The sequence below is a fragment of the Ceratotherium simum genome, chromosome 20 (assembly GCF_057802395.1).
Source record: "Ceratotherium simum simum isolate JZ-2026a chromosome 20, ASM5780239v1, whole genome shotgun sequence".
NCBI lineage: Eukaryota > Metazoa > Chordata > Mammalia > Perissodactyla > Rhinocerotidae > Ceratotherium > Ceratotherium simum.
Genome location: NC_141919.1, coordinates 10,162,397 through 10,178,360, shown reverse-complemented (window position 1 = coordinate 10,178,360; position 15,964 = coordinate 10,162,397). Strand labels below are relative to the sequence as shown.

Here is a 15,964-nt window from a genome sequence, read left to right as displayed (position 1 = left end):
TCCAACATAAAACTCGTTTTTGATGAGACAGTAAAAACGATTAAAGCTCGATTTCTAAGGTGTAATATTAGAATATTCTTAAGATTCTGATTTGTGCTCACTTCCCTGGGACTCAATTACTCTTTTTATTTATTACACCCTTGCGCATACTAAATACATTAAATCTTCACACCAGATCTTCAGTAATTTCCACCCAGACCAATGATCTTTAATTGAATCCTTCCCACCCTCAAGAGCAAGAGAAAACAGCATCTTAAAAGCAGAAATTGGTGTCTATAGTCATTTTATAGTAAATTTTCAACTACTCCTAGCATCTTTTAAAAAATCTTTAGGAGCCAACCTTTTCTTTAAACTTCCATTCCTTCCAAAGAGAGCACAGTTCTCATTAGAGAGAAATTGGAAAAGGGGGCAAGGTCAGAGGAGGCAGCATTAATAGTATTCTTGGAAAGTATTTATCAACTACTCATTCGCCATTGGAGATCATAATAACAATTTCTTTATGCATAAAATCACCTTCCTGTCATCCCAAAGACACTAATTCTTGCTCTGTCACCTTTTAAGAGCTCGGCAATAGCAAGACATAAAACTGAAGAAGCTGGCAGCACCAGCACGGTCCACTAGGCATGCTCATTAGCACTTAATTAGGAACTAGACACCTGCCATAAGAAATGTGCAGGGAGAAGGACGAGGAACAGGTCTGCCCTACCAGCAATTACTATCATTACGTGGAGAGTAAGAGCTATGTCCGGCTTCTGGGGGGGAAATGCAATGATGCATACACAAGCAAGTGCAGTGGGTAATTACCCACAGCACTGATTAAAAGAAGATGAGAGAGGCTAAGCAGAGGGGAAGGAATTTAACTACAGGGTGGAGGACACCACCCTATCACTCCTGCCTGCACCCCCCCACTTCCCAAAAATTCGAGAATGGAGTCACCAAAAGATGACTTCAGAGGTGGGATTTTGTGTCAGAGCAAAGGCATACTCAGGTGATGTTTGAATACGAAAGGAGGAAATAGATTTTCTGCCAAACCAAAGCTGGTTTTTAGAAAGAGGAACTGGAAAGCATTCTCTGACATATTATTGAAAAGAAAGGCTAGTTTATATTAAAAAAAAAAAGGGGGAGGCTTTGCCACAGCTGTGAAGTGGACCTGCACGGTTAAACCCAACATTTACACTAATAACGATCAACAGGGTCTCCAACAGCCTAACTTTAGGTCAGGGGTAACTCCCACCCCTACCCTGCTCCAGCTTTCCAGGCCCCCTGAAGAAACAGCTCACTGTCCATTATTAGAGGCAATTAGGTTCCTCCATCCTTAGCTTGGCCATCTTGAAAGCTGCTTCTCTTTCTACAGCAAAATCCTATCAAAATGGAAGGAGTAGTAGGAAGCAACAGGATGGATCACAACCATTGAAGATGCTGTAGACCCAGGAAACGTGGAAAACACTGCCTCACATTCCACTTCTCTATCTTGTCACACAGCGCTCCTAGAAAATAGTTCCATATCCACTATCTGGCCTCACCTCAGAACACACCGAAGGCAGGGAAGGTGGGCATCACAGGTCCCATTTCACGGAGAGCGACTTGCCATGGGACTCATAGCTAGAACGATGACTGCAAACCTTTTGTTCCCTACAACAGCATCTCTCCTGTGACCCCAGCAGCCCAGTCATGTTCATAAGGAGTTACAGACCAAGGGTTCCCAAGCCTGGGGAAGGAGGAGGGCAATCTCCTTCTCCACCCAAGACCTCACGTTGCTCTCCCTTCTCAGGTAACGAGATGCTTTTGAGGGCATGCAATACCGCATACCCAGAGACAATCCACCTTCACCACGCGACTTTATTGGCAGTGACAGAGGGGAATCTGTTCTTAGATTTACAACTCATGGGTCCCATCTCTCCAGTCCCCACTTCCCAATACCCCATCCCTACATCTGAAAAAGGAGGATATCTTTAGCTTCATACTTCTTGATAAAGAAGAATCAAGCCTAAACAGAGATGGCTCTGGTTTCTCTCAGAAGAAGATGCTTAACAAATAAGTGTCATTTCTAAGATAAAACATTTATTGAAATGAATAGGGGGCCCACATCCAGAAGAGTAAAACAATTTACTCCAAAGGGCAGCCCACCTGCCCATGTGTCCTTGGAAGAATACTATTTCTCAAAAAGCTTATCTGAGACAGATAATCTCGTAGCTACCACCTTCACCAAAAGAAAAAAACGAGATTGCTAGTTTAAAATATATTTCAGGATAAAAGAGATACTGACATTACTATATAGCCAGCAAAACCTCCCAAAACCCAATGGCTCTGCCAATTAGGAGAATTTCCATGCATCTGTCCTCTGTAGACCCAAACCTGCACATATCATCAGGGAAACTATAAAATGTTTTGTAACATGACAGCAAGGGTGGGAAAATCCAACCATCCACCCATTCATGAGCTTACTCTAATTAGCAAACTTTTCCTTTTTTTTTTTTGCTGAGGAAGATTCGCCCTGAGCTAACATCTGTTGCCAATCTTCCTCTATTTTGCATGTGGGTCACCACCACAGCATGGACACCGACGAGTGGTGTAGGTCTGCACCCGGGGAACTGAACCTGGGTAGCTGAAGCAGAGTGTGCTGAACTTAACCACTAGGCCATGGAGCGGGACCCAGCAAACTTTTTTTAAAGTTAATGCTTGTAGATTGATACAGCATGGAACACACAAGCAAAACAGCTTACAAATCTATCAGAAAAAGGCAATTTTTGATGAGCAATGGTAGTTTTTAGCAATATAGTTGGTTTCTCAGGCTATCAATCTAGACCAGTGGTTCTCATACAGAGCAATTTTGACATTCTACTTTCCCTACCCCAGGAACATGTGGCAACGTCTAGAGACATTTATGGTTGTCACACCTAGCGGGTAGGGGGGTGCTGTTAAGCATCATACAACGCACAGGACAGCACCTTCACACAGAAAATTAATGAGCCCAAAATGTCAACAGTACCGAGGCTGAGAAATTTCAGTCTAGATCTAAGCTGGAATTCTGTCCCATTATATTAGAATTCATGTTCTTATATGCCAAATGACTTGCCAAATTGTTACTTAAAAAATAAAAACACTTTTCAACATTCTACTGTGCACCACCCCTTCATCACCACTGGGTACCTTGTTACAACTCAAAAAAAAATGAGCATGTGCTTCCTAGGGCTGACTCCACTGAAATTTCAAAATCAAACAAAAACTTCATATTTTACAAAACAATTTGGGAAAGAGCTACACTGGGAACTACGTATTGCCTCAAAGGTGATCCCAGAAGGGTTGAGGCTCCGGGAGAAGGAGATTAACATACTTGCTCTTACCCAGACAATGTGAACAGCAAGGGAGTGAGAGAAGTCAAACACACACCAAACCCTGAGTTAATGATACAGAAAACCCACAAGGAATAAAGCAACCTCATCCATGTCAAACAACAGCCATGCATTTAGAACGTTACTTCACATTTTACCTGGCGAAGCCTGGGTCAGTTACGTTACTATAATGAAATTGACTTTGCTGTTTACATTCAGAGCTTTAACTTGAGAGTATACCAGTTTCCACAGTTTTGTTTCTAAAACAGGAGAAGCACAAGGTTTATCACCCTGGAGCTGCCTAGGCAACTGCAAAGGACATCCAGAATAAAAATGAAGGTCGATGCCCACCTTATCCTAGGGTGCTGAGGTCTTTATCACAAACCACTGAATCAACCTAAATTTCTGAAATTTAACCCACTTTATAACCTATGTCACACAGATCACAAACTGAACTCAACCAGAACTAAAACATGCCACAAAATAGTATCTCTAAAACTAAAAGCGTGACAGTAAGTGGCATTCATAGCACTTGATATTTAAAGACTTTTAAAGGGAAAAAAAATAAGCAAAGTTTGTTGACAGTTCTCTCCAAATCACTCTTCCTTGACTTCTGCTATTTCTCTGTTCTTTAAAACACTCAGTTCTTATCATGGGAGAGTGCAGAAAAGAAAGTGGCATGCTACAATAAACAAGCAGGAAAAGCAGCAAAGTGCCGTGTGGCAGCAGAAACATCGAGGACGCCACTCTGGGAGTTATCTGAAGCCGCCCATTCTGTGAATGGCCTCTCCTGTGAAGAGGGACAAGGGGGATCAACAGGCAGAAGCTGCTTACCAGGGCCAAGAATTCTCAAGCCACTTGAAGACAATTAAAAACAAAAATCCATTCACAGGCCCCACCTCAATGCAGAAATGCACAGAAAAGGACACACAGGGGCAAAACCGATGGCCTGTATGTAGGCAGGCACCAGGATGAAGGCCAAAAATTCTGAAAAGGATCTGAACTCATCTTTACTCTTTCTGCATTTCAGATAATCCACACAGGCCAACTCACTCTGCGTCACCACTCTGACTTGCTCGTCCCACCTGCCCTGGATGACAGTTTTAGTTGTGACAACAATCAGAGCCCTGGAACTTAATGGCCTGAATTCAGAATAAGTTTTTTTGTGTGTGTGTTTGTGAGGAAGATCAGCGCTGAGCTAACATCGGTGCTAATCCTCCTCTTTTTTTTTTTGCTGAGGAAGACCGGCTCTGAGCTAACATCTATTGCCAATCCTCCTCCTTTTTTTTTTCCCTGAAGCCCCAGTAGATAGTTGTATGTCGTAGCTGCACATCCTTCTAGTTGCTGTATGTGGGACACGGCCTCAGCATGGCCGGAGACACGGTGCGTCGGTGCGCGCCCGAGATCCGAACCCGGGCCGCCAGCAGCGGAGCGCGCGCACTTACTTAACTGCTAAGCCACGGGGCCGGCCCCTAGAATAAGTTTTAAAGAGCCCTGTTTACTTACGTAGATCCACTTCTAAAACCACATAAGGTTTTGATGAAAAGATGCTCAACGTCATTAACCATAAGGGAAATGCAAATCAAAACCACAAATGAGACGCCACTTCACACTCACTAGGATGGCTAGAATCAAAAAAATGGACAGGAATGAGTGTTGGAGAAGAAGAAGAGAAATCGGAATTCTCATCCACTGCTAGGGGGAACACAAAATGGTACACCCACTTTGGAAAACAGTCTGGCAGCTGCTCAAAAAGTTAAACATGGTTACCATATGACCCAGCGACTGAATAAACAAGTGTGGTATACTAACGCAACAGAAGATTCTTCATCAATAAAAAGGACCAAAGTACATGCTACAACATGAATAAACCTTGAAAATGTTATGCTGAGTGAAATAAACTGGACACAAAAGGCCACATATTTTATGATGCCATTTAGGAGATGTTCCAAATCCATAGAGACAGGAAAACTGGTGATTGCCAGGGGCTGGGGGAACTGACTGCTAATGGATATGGGTTTCTTTCTGGGATGATAAAAATGTTCTAGAATTAGATAGTGGTGATGGTTGCACAAGTTTGTGAATATAAAATATCATTGAGTTGTGTGCTTTAACAGGGTGAATTTTATGGTATGTAAATTATATACCAATTTAAAAAAACATAGATGTTAACTCCTAAAACGAGGTGCTCTACTTTCTACTCTGAAGATTTTTCCTCCCTCTGAAAAGAGGGAACATACTATAATGCCCTTTTCCAAGGAATCAAGTACAAATCGTGGGAAAATTAAAAAGCATACAATGCTTCAGCAAGCTTTTTAATAACTAAAAAGCACACTGACTATTCAGAAGAACCGAGATATTGAAGCCCCACCGTGTGTCTGGCAGAGGATACCTAGTTGTATTCTCAGCAAAAAACTAACTCAAACGAAGGAGAAGTAAGATGCATAAAACACTTCTCTGCAGTGCTACTCCATCCCTTTGGAAAATTAATAAAAGGGTGGACTCCTGGAATTTAAGTGGAGGGTATATCACTAAATAGAAGGCAGTGGAGCTAGAAGATCCACGTTTGCTGTGGCCATTTCGTTTTCTCCTCTTGGTAGCAGGCTTTGCATTATTCTCCTAGGGTGAATTTGTTTTATAAAGAAACTTACAGCTGGGTTATTGATGGGCTTCCCAGGGATTAACTGCACACTCCTAAGAATAAGAGGCTAACCTCATCCTCTTAAACTTCAGACACACAATCCTATAGATAGCTGACAGCTACAGCCGGAGGAGAAAAATAATCCAACATTTTGCTAATCCTTAAATCAATCATCTCATGCAACAATGGGGACCCCTTTCGGGCTACAACTCAATCTCTTTAAGGACCGAAAGGCTCCTTCTATAGACACATCAGGAGTTTGTCTTCACAGCCATCCTCTACACAAACACACATAGGTAGACATCACAAAAGACCCCAGACTTCTTTCATTTCATACTAATTGTTTTAAAATATAGAGAATTATAAATTTGCCTTTGAAGCAGTAGTGTACAAATCTGACCGATAACTGGAACCCAATACTGAGCCCCACAAACCCTGACAGAAGTTACATTGACGAAAAATAAGCCAGACTATGTCCAAATAAATAAGAAAGGAAAAACAAGGTTGCCTACATTAACCCCGAATTTCTTGAGTTCCTGAAGTCCACAAGCATTGCTATGGGAAACTGCTCAAATTTTCTTACATCAAACAGTCAGCACTGAGGCAGCTGTCAGAAATCTGGCATTTTGTGATATGGGAAGGACAACCCCCACCGGTCATCTGGCCATCTCTCCCAACTCTGCTCTCTCCTCCAGTTCTATCACAATGATCCTGCCACCTCTCGGAGCCAGCAGAGGCCTGGTTCCCCTTCCTATTTACATTGAGGAAGGAAGCTAATGATGCCTTGTCCTCACATTGTTGCTTCTCAATTCTCTTTCCATCTCTCTCTCAATTCCCAAAACTTAACTTTATACCCTTGGTTTTTAACTCTAAGTTTGTTCATCAGAAGTTAAATGGCAGGGCCGGCCCCGTGGCTTGGCGGTTAAGTGCGCACGCTCTGCTGCTGGTGGCCCAGGTTCGGATCTCAGGCGCGCACTGAGGCACCGCTTCTCCGGCCATGCTGAGGCCGCGTCCCACATACAGCAACTAGAAGGATGTGCAACTATGACATACAACTATCTACTGGGGCTTTGGGAGGAAATAAATAAATAAATAAAATCTAAAAAAAAAGAAGTTAAATGGCAGTGCTTTTGCACTGCTGTGTCCCTGTTAAAAGTCATTCACGCACAACAACTTAACGGCGGGAGCCGAGCATGTGGCTGGGTCTAGTCTCAAACACCGACATGCACGTAACCACCAGAAAAGACAAAGGAGGAGATGACCCGCTGCTCGGAGCAATCGTCTCACAGGGACTTGGCCAACTGGACCCAGAGATCTGCTACAGACACAGAGAAAGCAGGCAGACAGAACTGCAGTTCACAGAGCCAGGACCAGGTGCTGGGGAAGGCTGCCAGAAAAGGTCTTATCCCCACAAAAGCGGCACAAGGTAGATGGTATAATCCGTCTACAGAGGGGGACACTGATTGTGTAAGGTCAAGAAGCTACAAAGTGGCGACACCAAGCGTTCTACTCAAGTCCATCTGACCCTAGGCCCACGCTCTGCCCAAGGTTACACAACACAACGCTCTTAGAAAGATGAACACAAAACACCGTGAAGTCGAGCAGCAAGTACTTGGTTAGAAACAGATATACAACTACGCAATTGTTTTCTTTTTTAAAAGAGAAAATTACAGGGGTCGGCCCGGTGGCGCAAGCGGTTAAGTGCGTGAGCTCCGCTGCGGCGGCCCAGGGTTTGCAGGTTCGGATCCCGGGCACGCACTGACGCACCGCTTGTCACGCCATGCTGTGGCGGCGTCCCATATAAAGTGGTGGAAGATGGGCATGGATGTTAGCCCAGGGCGTCTTCCTCAGCAAAAAGAGGAGGATTGGCAGATGTTAGCTCAGGGCCGATCCACCTCACAAAAAAAAAAAAGAAAATTACACTCAGCTATTTTTTACTTTTTAATCAAAAAACAACCATCTTTCTTCAGGGGCTGGGGAAAAAGGCTGAGAAGGACAAGGGAACTTCCCAGGGGTGATGGAAAGAATCTGCACCCTGAGAGGAGTGTGGGTGACAGGGTGTGTGCGTGTGCCCAGAATGATCCAACTGTACATTTACGATCTGTGCCTGTCACTATAGAGAAATCATACCTCAACTAAAAAAATCCATGTGTGTACAGATGTGTATGTATCTAAATCGATATCTATATGATATATATTAATTATATGTGATATAAACCTGATTAAAAGATTAACACTTGTTATTTGGAATCCCAATCTCAACTAAAATCAATTATTTAGTGTCAGTGCAGATAGAAGAGGGCCCTTAGTTCCAAACTCCCCAAATAACACAGTGGGGGTGATCCCGAAGAGTCCTTCAGTCAATTTTCCCTGCCTCCAGGTAACCATTAGCTATCCCACAAATGAAGTGTTATATCATTTAATAATCTATTTTGTTTTGAGCATTTTAACAGAATTCCAAATTTAAAAAAAAAATCTTTAAGAAATGCTGCTTAAATTGTGAAGACTATCTGATGTAAATGAAAAAACAAATCAAGGTCTCAAATGAGTAAGTCACCTTCACACAATGAACTTGTTTCCTAAAGCACGAGGGCTGTGTGGCAGCCCAAACATCTCTGTGCCTATTAAGATCTCTGCATTATTAAATACTCTTTCTATGGTTTCAAGAACATAGCATGTTTAACAGCAAAAGAGCTTATGAAACGCAAAACTCAAAAAGGAGGGTTGCAGCTATTATTCTGCCAATTATCAAAACTGCCATCAGTCAAAGCTATTAAAAAATAGTATAACAAAAATATTTCAACAATTTCTCCAAATATCAAATATTTAAGAAACTTGTTTTTCTAAATACCAGTAAGCTACGTAAGTTCAAGGCAGATGCTGCAGTGGAAAAGATTTAAAATTCAGTATTTTCTGTCACATATGAGAACTAAGCTTTCTATGCTGGTGGGAAATGGGCACCATGAATTCACTCTGCAAGGAAGGAAATAAATGTAACCTCTCTCTCCAACCTAAATAAGCACCCACAGCCCCAGGACACAAGCTGGGCTCACCCAAGAGCTCCGTGCCCTTGAGAAGATTCAACTTTTCCCCGGTTTGCTGAAGAGAAATATCTTCAGCCCTGCCAAGCAAGCAGTAAGCTCCCTGATGGTACCTTAAAGGGAATGAGAATGTTTCAGCTCATTTGCATTTTAAAGGGTACTCTTTCATGATCTTTCACACTTGTAATAGATGTCTAAACCGTTAAATTACTATTTCTTTTCTTAGCCTGAAAGTCGACGCAGACCAAGAGCGTGGCCTCGCCCATTGTTCTTTACCCTAAGTCGGTCCCTGAACAGTCCTGACAGCTGCTATCAAACCGGGCAGCATTTACTCTGTGCACAGCTGCTGCTTGTAGGAACAGACAGCCTCCCGGAGCCTCCTCCCCTCTGGCGAGACAGGTTGACACACTGCATGTTCAATGAAGGGGTGCAAAGGTCCACTGAATTGTCAACCCAATTTTATGCTACTTCGATTTTCCAGGACGAGCACAATCCCTTTCAGGCAAAAATCAAGCATATGCTAGAGCGTGAAACTTACACTGTGGGATAATTATCGATCACTACAAACTTTAAAAGAGCCTCCTGATGTAAATTAATACACTGATCCAAAAACTACTATTACACAAACCGCACATGCCAGTATGCTGAAGACATGCAATTGGCGGTAAGTCTTGCGCTGGGCCTGATTCACGGATGTGGGTTATTGTTGCTAGCTCTGAGAGCTAATCTGCCTTTATAATCTCAACAACATGTTTCCTGGACTAAAGCCATTCATAAAATTAGTGATTCATCTGCCCTTCTAAAACAACCTGCTATTTTTATTTTCTGATTCAACTCAAGATGAGTATTACCTATAAACATCTGCTTAACACAATTTCCTCCTTTCTGATGTGTAGGACTGGGCAGTGCCTTTGAAAATCTAAAAGTACAAGTTTCACCATCAAGAAATGATATGTAAAAATTTAGAGCCTAGCAGAAAACAAACATGTTCCACCAAGTTTAACTGGGTCCTTGAGAACTGCTTTGCATATGTTTCCTTTTAATCAAAACAGGTTTTTCCATCCTCATTCATTTGGGTTAAAAAATTCTGTGCTCGAGCTACAAGTACAATTTGCTATTAGTCCTTGCTAATCAAACATGGTACATGCAAAAGTACCAGTGAATATTTGATTTGATCTCTGAAATAAAGCAATTCATTACACAAGAAAAGGGTACAGAAGGCAGCAGACAAATGCAGATGTAATTGTGTTTTTTGTTGAATGTGATTAGAGAGCCTACTAAGTAACAGTCAAAAATCTGATCCTAAAGGGGGAGAGATGCAGAATCTGGATCTGGGGGAAGGGGGAGGAGGGGAGAATTGTTTATGCAGAGCTAAGCTGTCAAGTGTAATAAAGCAGCTTGAATAAAATTTAAGCTGAAAATCCACTGAAGCTCCCCATTTCAGGGAGGAAAAAGCTATTAAAAGGAAATGAAGGTCACCCTCCCAGTTTATTTCACCTAATTGACTGCCAATAGCTTACCACAGGCAACCCAACTGCGGATCTGCAATTGAGAAACTGATGAAAGGAGAGTTTTCAAGCTGAGGCTCATTCTTTAATCCTCCTTGGCTCTTACATTTTTTCTCCATCTCCAGTTGGGATGTAATTTTAAACCCTGATGGATTAACTGGTTCCATTGTCTGTGGCTGTCATTGGACTATTGCACTCTTACTCTGTACAGCAGCATGTCTAATTATCATTACAAAGTGTCTGAGGGAACTATAAAGACCAGCAGGGCATCTTCTCACAAGCAATTAACATAAATTGATAAATGAGTGATTTGAATCCGCTCAAGGCACTCACATACGCATAAAATCAGAAAGGATGGTCCCTTGTTTCAGCTACTTCTTTTGCTCAGTCTGGAAGGGCAGAAAACAAGAGAACCATCCCGGCCCCTGCAGTGGGGGGATGAACTCACGCAGGGGATGGACCGCACGGTTCAACAGGCTCATTAATGCAGAGCAAATGACTTGTGATTGACAACCAGTCGCCAGCAAGGAGCACTAACTGAACTCAACACAGGAGGGCGGAAACCTGGTGAAAGGCTGGAGGGGGCAGTAGGGCAGACAACCATCACTCCTTCAAAGGCAAGAGAGCGTGCTTTTCATTGGTGTGTTGCTTAAAAATTCATGCAAGAGGCATAAGAAAGAGAAAGAGCAGTCATATAGGTTCTAATACTCTAGAAAGCAAAAGGCAAAAGCAAAGAGAACTGAATGCAATGATCATTCTGAGACCTGCCTTGACCTTGCTGTGATCTAAAGTTATAAGACGCCAAGTAGGGAAGGTATTTAAAACTCTAACCTAAAGCTTTTACCTGACTAATGGAGCAAGAGTAGTTTAAGCATCAGATAAATGACATTTATTTTCCCATTAAAAAGTAAATTTTTCTTCCCCTCTTAAAAATGTTTCCTCCTATCATCTTCTTTATGCTAATCTCTCTTCCCCTAAACACCTCAGCATACCTGAAACCCCCTCCCCACCCTTATCAAATAGGTCAGTGTGAAACTACACAACATTATATAGAGAGAGATTAAGTCATCAAATTAATAAGAAATGAAAGCTGGTTATACACACTGTAGGAGGCAGACCCGGTAGGCCACGTACCCCGATGATGGCATTCAACTCTGCCATGGTCACCTGTTTGGCACGTTCGACAGCCTGGGCTACCTGCTGTTGATGCTTTGGAAACAAGGAAAAGAAACAAGTGTTAGCAAAGGGGCCAAGAACGTCGCTGTACCTTCCAACAACAGAAAGACAAATGCCACGCGCAATGCAGACTGAAGTATAACATGGATTTAAACGTGAAGCTTCCCAAGCACAGGTTATTTCACAGAACACATATGACAGGAAAAGGAAAACAGAGAGTGGTGCTTCCCTTATTTCTAATCAAGACCAGCCACCACTTAACTACTAATGGGAAATTTTGGCTCAGAATGGTAGCAAGCCAAAAGGACACGAAAAATGGTAACCTGGGGCCTTAGAAAATAAACAGTATTGGATTCGGAAGGTCACTCTGGTTCACAGAAGGGGTTTGCTGCGATGAGTTTGAGAGCAGGTAGTTTATAGCCACTGTAAAACCCCCATTTCGATACTTAAACATTAAATCTGCAATAACCTCTCTGGTCAAGAGATCTCAACCCACCAGCAGTTTTTGGAATCTCTGTGAATTCCTCTACTTCTTCAGCTGTTAGATTTTTTACCCTTCACAGGGGAAAGGAAGGAACCCCCACACACACACTCCTAGTTTGAAGACTGTAAACACCCTGCACCCCTCCCAATTCCAACCACAACAAAAACAAAACCACACCTTTGCTCTGGGAGTCATGAGACTATAGCAGAGACTAGGATTACTGAAGTCTAACAAACAACACAACTCAAAAGGCCAACAAATCTAAATTGTAAATCAAGTAAATGTTATGCTGGAAAAGGCTGCTGTAATAAAGGTCAAGATGGTGCTCCCCAGCACGGAGCAGTAGGTGCCAACCAGAACAGACACCCAGTATTTCAGCTCCCAGGCCAATATGAGCTTCTCACGCTGCCTCAAGACATATGCATCCTGTACATCCTTAAAACATAGCTGAGGACTGATTAGCTCAAATCCAAAAGTAAGGTAAACTTTAAGGCAAGGCTAAAATACACTGGATTTGAGCCAATTTCATAGATTACTCAAATAAAGAGCTTTTCCCTCTCAAAATATTAAGGTTAAACCTATATGATTTTGTAACCTAGTAAATCATATACGTATATGACTCCCTAAGTTAAGGCAACACGAACACTTATTTCATCTGTAAGAGTCATTAGTATCCACTCCCTCCAAGGACAGCATTAAGTCAACCTGACTTGATGGACAAGAACAAATGAATACCCACTGCCATGGTCAAGTCAACCCTGATGGAACCGTTTTTAAAACGTAGAGTAAGAAAAGCTCTCTGGAGAAAGGACGCTTGAATCGTCAGCAACTATCAGGCCTATACTACTCCTCAAAGAAAAGAAAAGCTTTATGCCTGATAGTCATTTTGCAGTTTTCCACAGAAAAAAAATAATTTGAGGTTGAGCTTTGTCACCACTTCTACAGCGTGCCATCGGATCTGTTAGAGGGAATCGCGGGGGGTTTACACACTTCAGCTGTAACAGATGTTCTTCACACTTGTTCCTTGTGATAAAATTAACATCTTAAAACTAGCTAATTTGCAAACAGAGAAGCAACATAATTGCACTTTAACAGCTGAACAGTTTTACTTACTTCCTGAGACAGAAATGGGATGACTTGTGCACAAATCGTATTCAATCTCTTGGCGATTTCAGTCTATAAAGACAAAGCCACATAAATGTTTAGTATACTTCATAATCAGTTCAGAAAGATAAAACTTCATACCCAACACTTTAGCCCTCCACTGCCTCACTCTTGAGGGCATAAAAGCACTTTCCCAAGCTATGTTACTAATATTTATCTTGAGATAAACAGTAGGTGTTAATCCCATTTGCAAAGTAACACATAATCACATGCTTTATTGGTCATTTAAATTAAGAGATAATGGGTAATTTAACTGAGTCGGAAAATCTACGTGGGGTAAGGCTATATGATCATTTAACCTGGTGACTGCAAACCCCTTCATATATTTATTCAATTATGGCGTTCCATGGCCCATGTATGCAGTTACAGCAAGTTCATTCACACTGGTGTCAGAAACCAGTGGAGCAGTCTAGCTTCAAGAGAAGATCTACAGTGAGAGCAGAAGAAAGGAGCCACAGACCTCCTTCCCATGTGTGTCAATGCTTACAAATTCAAACAGGACTCGAATGTTAGTAGCCCCCACTAAGTCTCAAAATCTCAAACAAGCCAAGAAAACACTGCTGAAAAAGAACCTAAGTCGAGGGAAGGTCAAGTGGAGATGTTCTGGGTATTGGCAAAGTTGCACCACAATTCAGCGTCAAATGGGAAGACCTTACTGAAGACTCAGCTGGACACAAGTGTCCTGAGTGTCTGTGTCACGGGCTGCTCTCAAGAAAGGAGGCCAAGTCCCTGCTCAGCTCCAGATCCACAGCAGTCCCTCCGCCACAAGGCGCAAACTGGTAACAGAGGGAATAAAGGGTGCTCTGCTTCCGGCCTCGGGTAGGAGCCACCTGTCCAGCCAACCTCCAACACCCTCCAGCAATGCAAAGCAGCTCTGCTTCCCACCAATGCTGAAGAACCAGTTCTGCTTTAAAAAAAAAAGTCATCTGAAACGAGTCCCAGCGTTGACCTTACTTATTTCATCATTTTCTGTCAATGCTTACTAATCCCGCCTCTATTACTGAATTAGTCAAAAGGATCATGAGAAGAAAATTATGAAGCACACAGCCCATGCCCTTGAGAAATAGGGAACAGGATAAGTAAGATGAAGTAGAAACTTCAGGAACTGTATAAACAAGTACATAAAAAAGAGCTGCCTTTTGTCCTCCGAGATGACTCCAGTTAACTGAGCAACCAGGCCCTTGGTTTTATGGGATTGGATTTAGGCCAACCCAACTCGATTCTCCCTGACCACCCATGAGATAGATAGGGTTACTGCAGTGCCTTGGAAGAAATGTGCTGGAGTAGAAGGGGAAATGACTGGTATAGAGAGCAAACCCATGACCTTGCTTTACCAGCAGGGCAAGCAGATATATGCAAAAAGGGTGCAGCTGTACCAGGTGCAAAACCAGAACTGGGTCAGTCCCACCCAGTGCATTTGCTCACAGCCACCCACTCAAGCTAACTCAAGGTCACGGCTCTCCTCGAAAGCATGGGCAGGCTTCCCTTTCCTTTGCAACAGGGATCCGCATTACATATTTGGGTACATGTAAAAGAGTAGGGATGCCCTTCATGGACTCGTCGGTCCTTGCTCCCCACTCTCTACCCCCCATACATTCCAACAGCATTCTGTCCTTTCCTCTTCTCCAAAATGCATACAAAGTTTTTCACTTTTAAAAATATATGCTCCCTTTCAGCACATACACAGAAGTATATATAGAAATATAAAAGCAAGTTAAAATAACCCTAAGTCCATCATTCAGGGATAACCATGAGTAACACCTTAGTGATTCTGGGAAGCATCATTCCAGGCTCTCGTTATGTACGTATGCAGAAGCCCAGAGCGGAGAGAGACACTTTAATACCAAGGGGTCCCATTATATATACTGCTTTTCCTATAATTTATTTCCACTCAAAAAAGTGTCATGGGCACCTTCCCACTCAATAAACAGGTATGAAAAAGCACATCATCAATATATTCCACTACACAGGCATATTGGTGATTAAGCACTCCTGATATCAGTGGATATTTATGTTTCACCCAATTTTCCACAATAACAAACTCTGTGTCGAATAACCCTCTACATAGATCTCTAAAACGAATCCCTAGAAGTGAAATTGCTAGGTCAAAATATATGCGTATTTTAAATTGTAATGCTTGCTGATAAACCGCCCAGCAGAGCAGCTCACCAATTTACATTATCACCAGTTTATGAGGGTGCCTGCTCTCCCACCCAGTGTCAGTATTGGGTTTTGTTGACCTTTTTTTTAATCTTTATCCATCTCATGGATTAAAAAATGACTGTATTTGCACTACTTAGATTCTTCCTGAAGGTAAACACCTTTTCATATATTTACTGGCCCACTGTATTTTTCCTTTCTCTATTTTTCTTTTGGCATTTATTCATCATTGTCTTTTTGTAGTAGTTCTTTCCATACGACAAATATTGATTCTTTTCCATAGTTCTTCCAGCTTGCCACCTGTCTTTCAATCTTGCTTACTATGGACTTTTTTGCTGTGTGTTAACCTTTACGGTTTTATGTGGTCAAACTAAAGAATATTCTTCCTATGTTTCTGTCCTTCGGGTCAGAATTAGAACACCCCAAAATTATAGAAGCCACTCTTAATTTTCTTCTAG

General features: G+C 42.2%; 1 protein-coding gene across 7 annotated transcripts in view; it reads right to left on the bottom strand.

The window, feature by feature from the left end:
• Window positions 1-15,964, bottom strand: part of TLE1 (TLE family member 1, transcriptional corepressor) — an 85,693-nt gene that overhangs the window by 45,096 nt on the left and 24,633 nt on the right. For 4 of the 7 annotated variants that reach the window (XM_087444434.1, XM_087444433.1, XM_087444435.1 and 1 more), the window contains exons 5-6: window positions 13,296-13,358; window positions 11,657-11,731 (exon numbers count right to left, since the gene is read on the bottom strand). In XM_087444434.1, the coding sequence (XP_087300560.1) occupies window positions 11,657-11,731; window positions 13,296-13,358 (138 nt within the window). Of the gene's footprint in view, window positions 1-11,626; window positions 11,732-13,295; window positions 13,359-15,964 lie in introns of all 7 variants that reach the window. The other 3 variants (XM_087444431.1, XM_087444432.1, XM_014794694.2) reach the window with 1 other exon arrangement.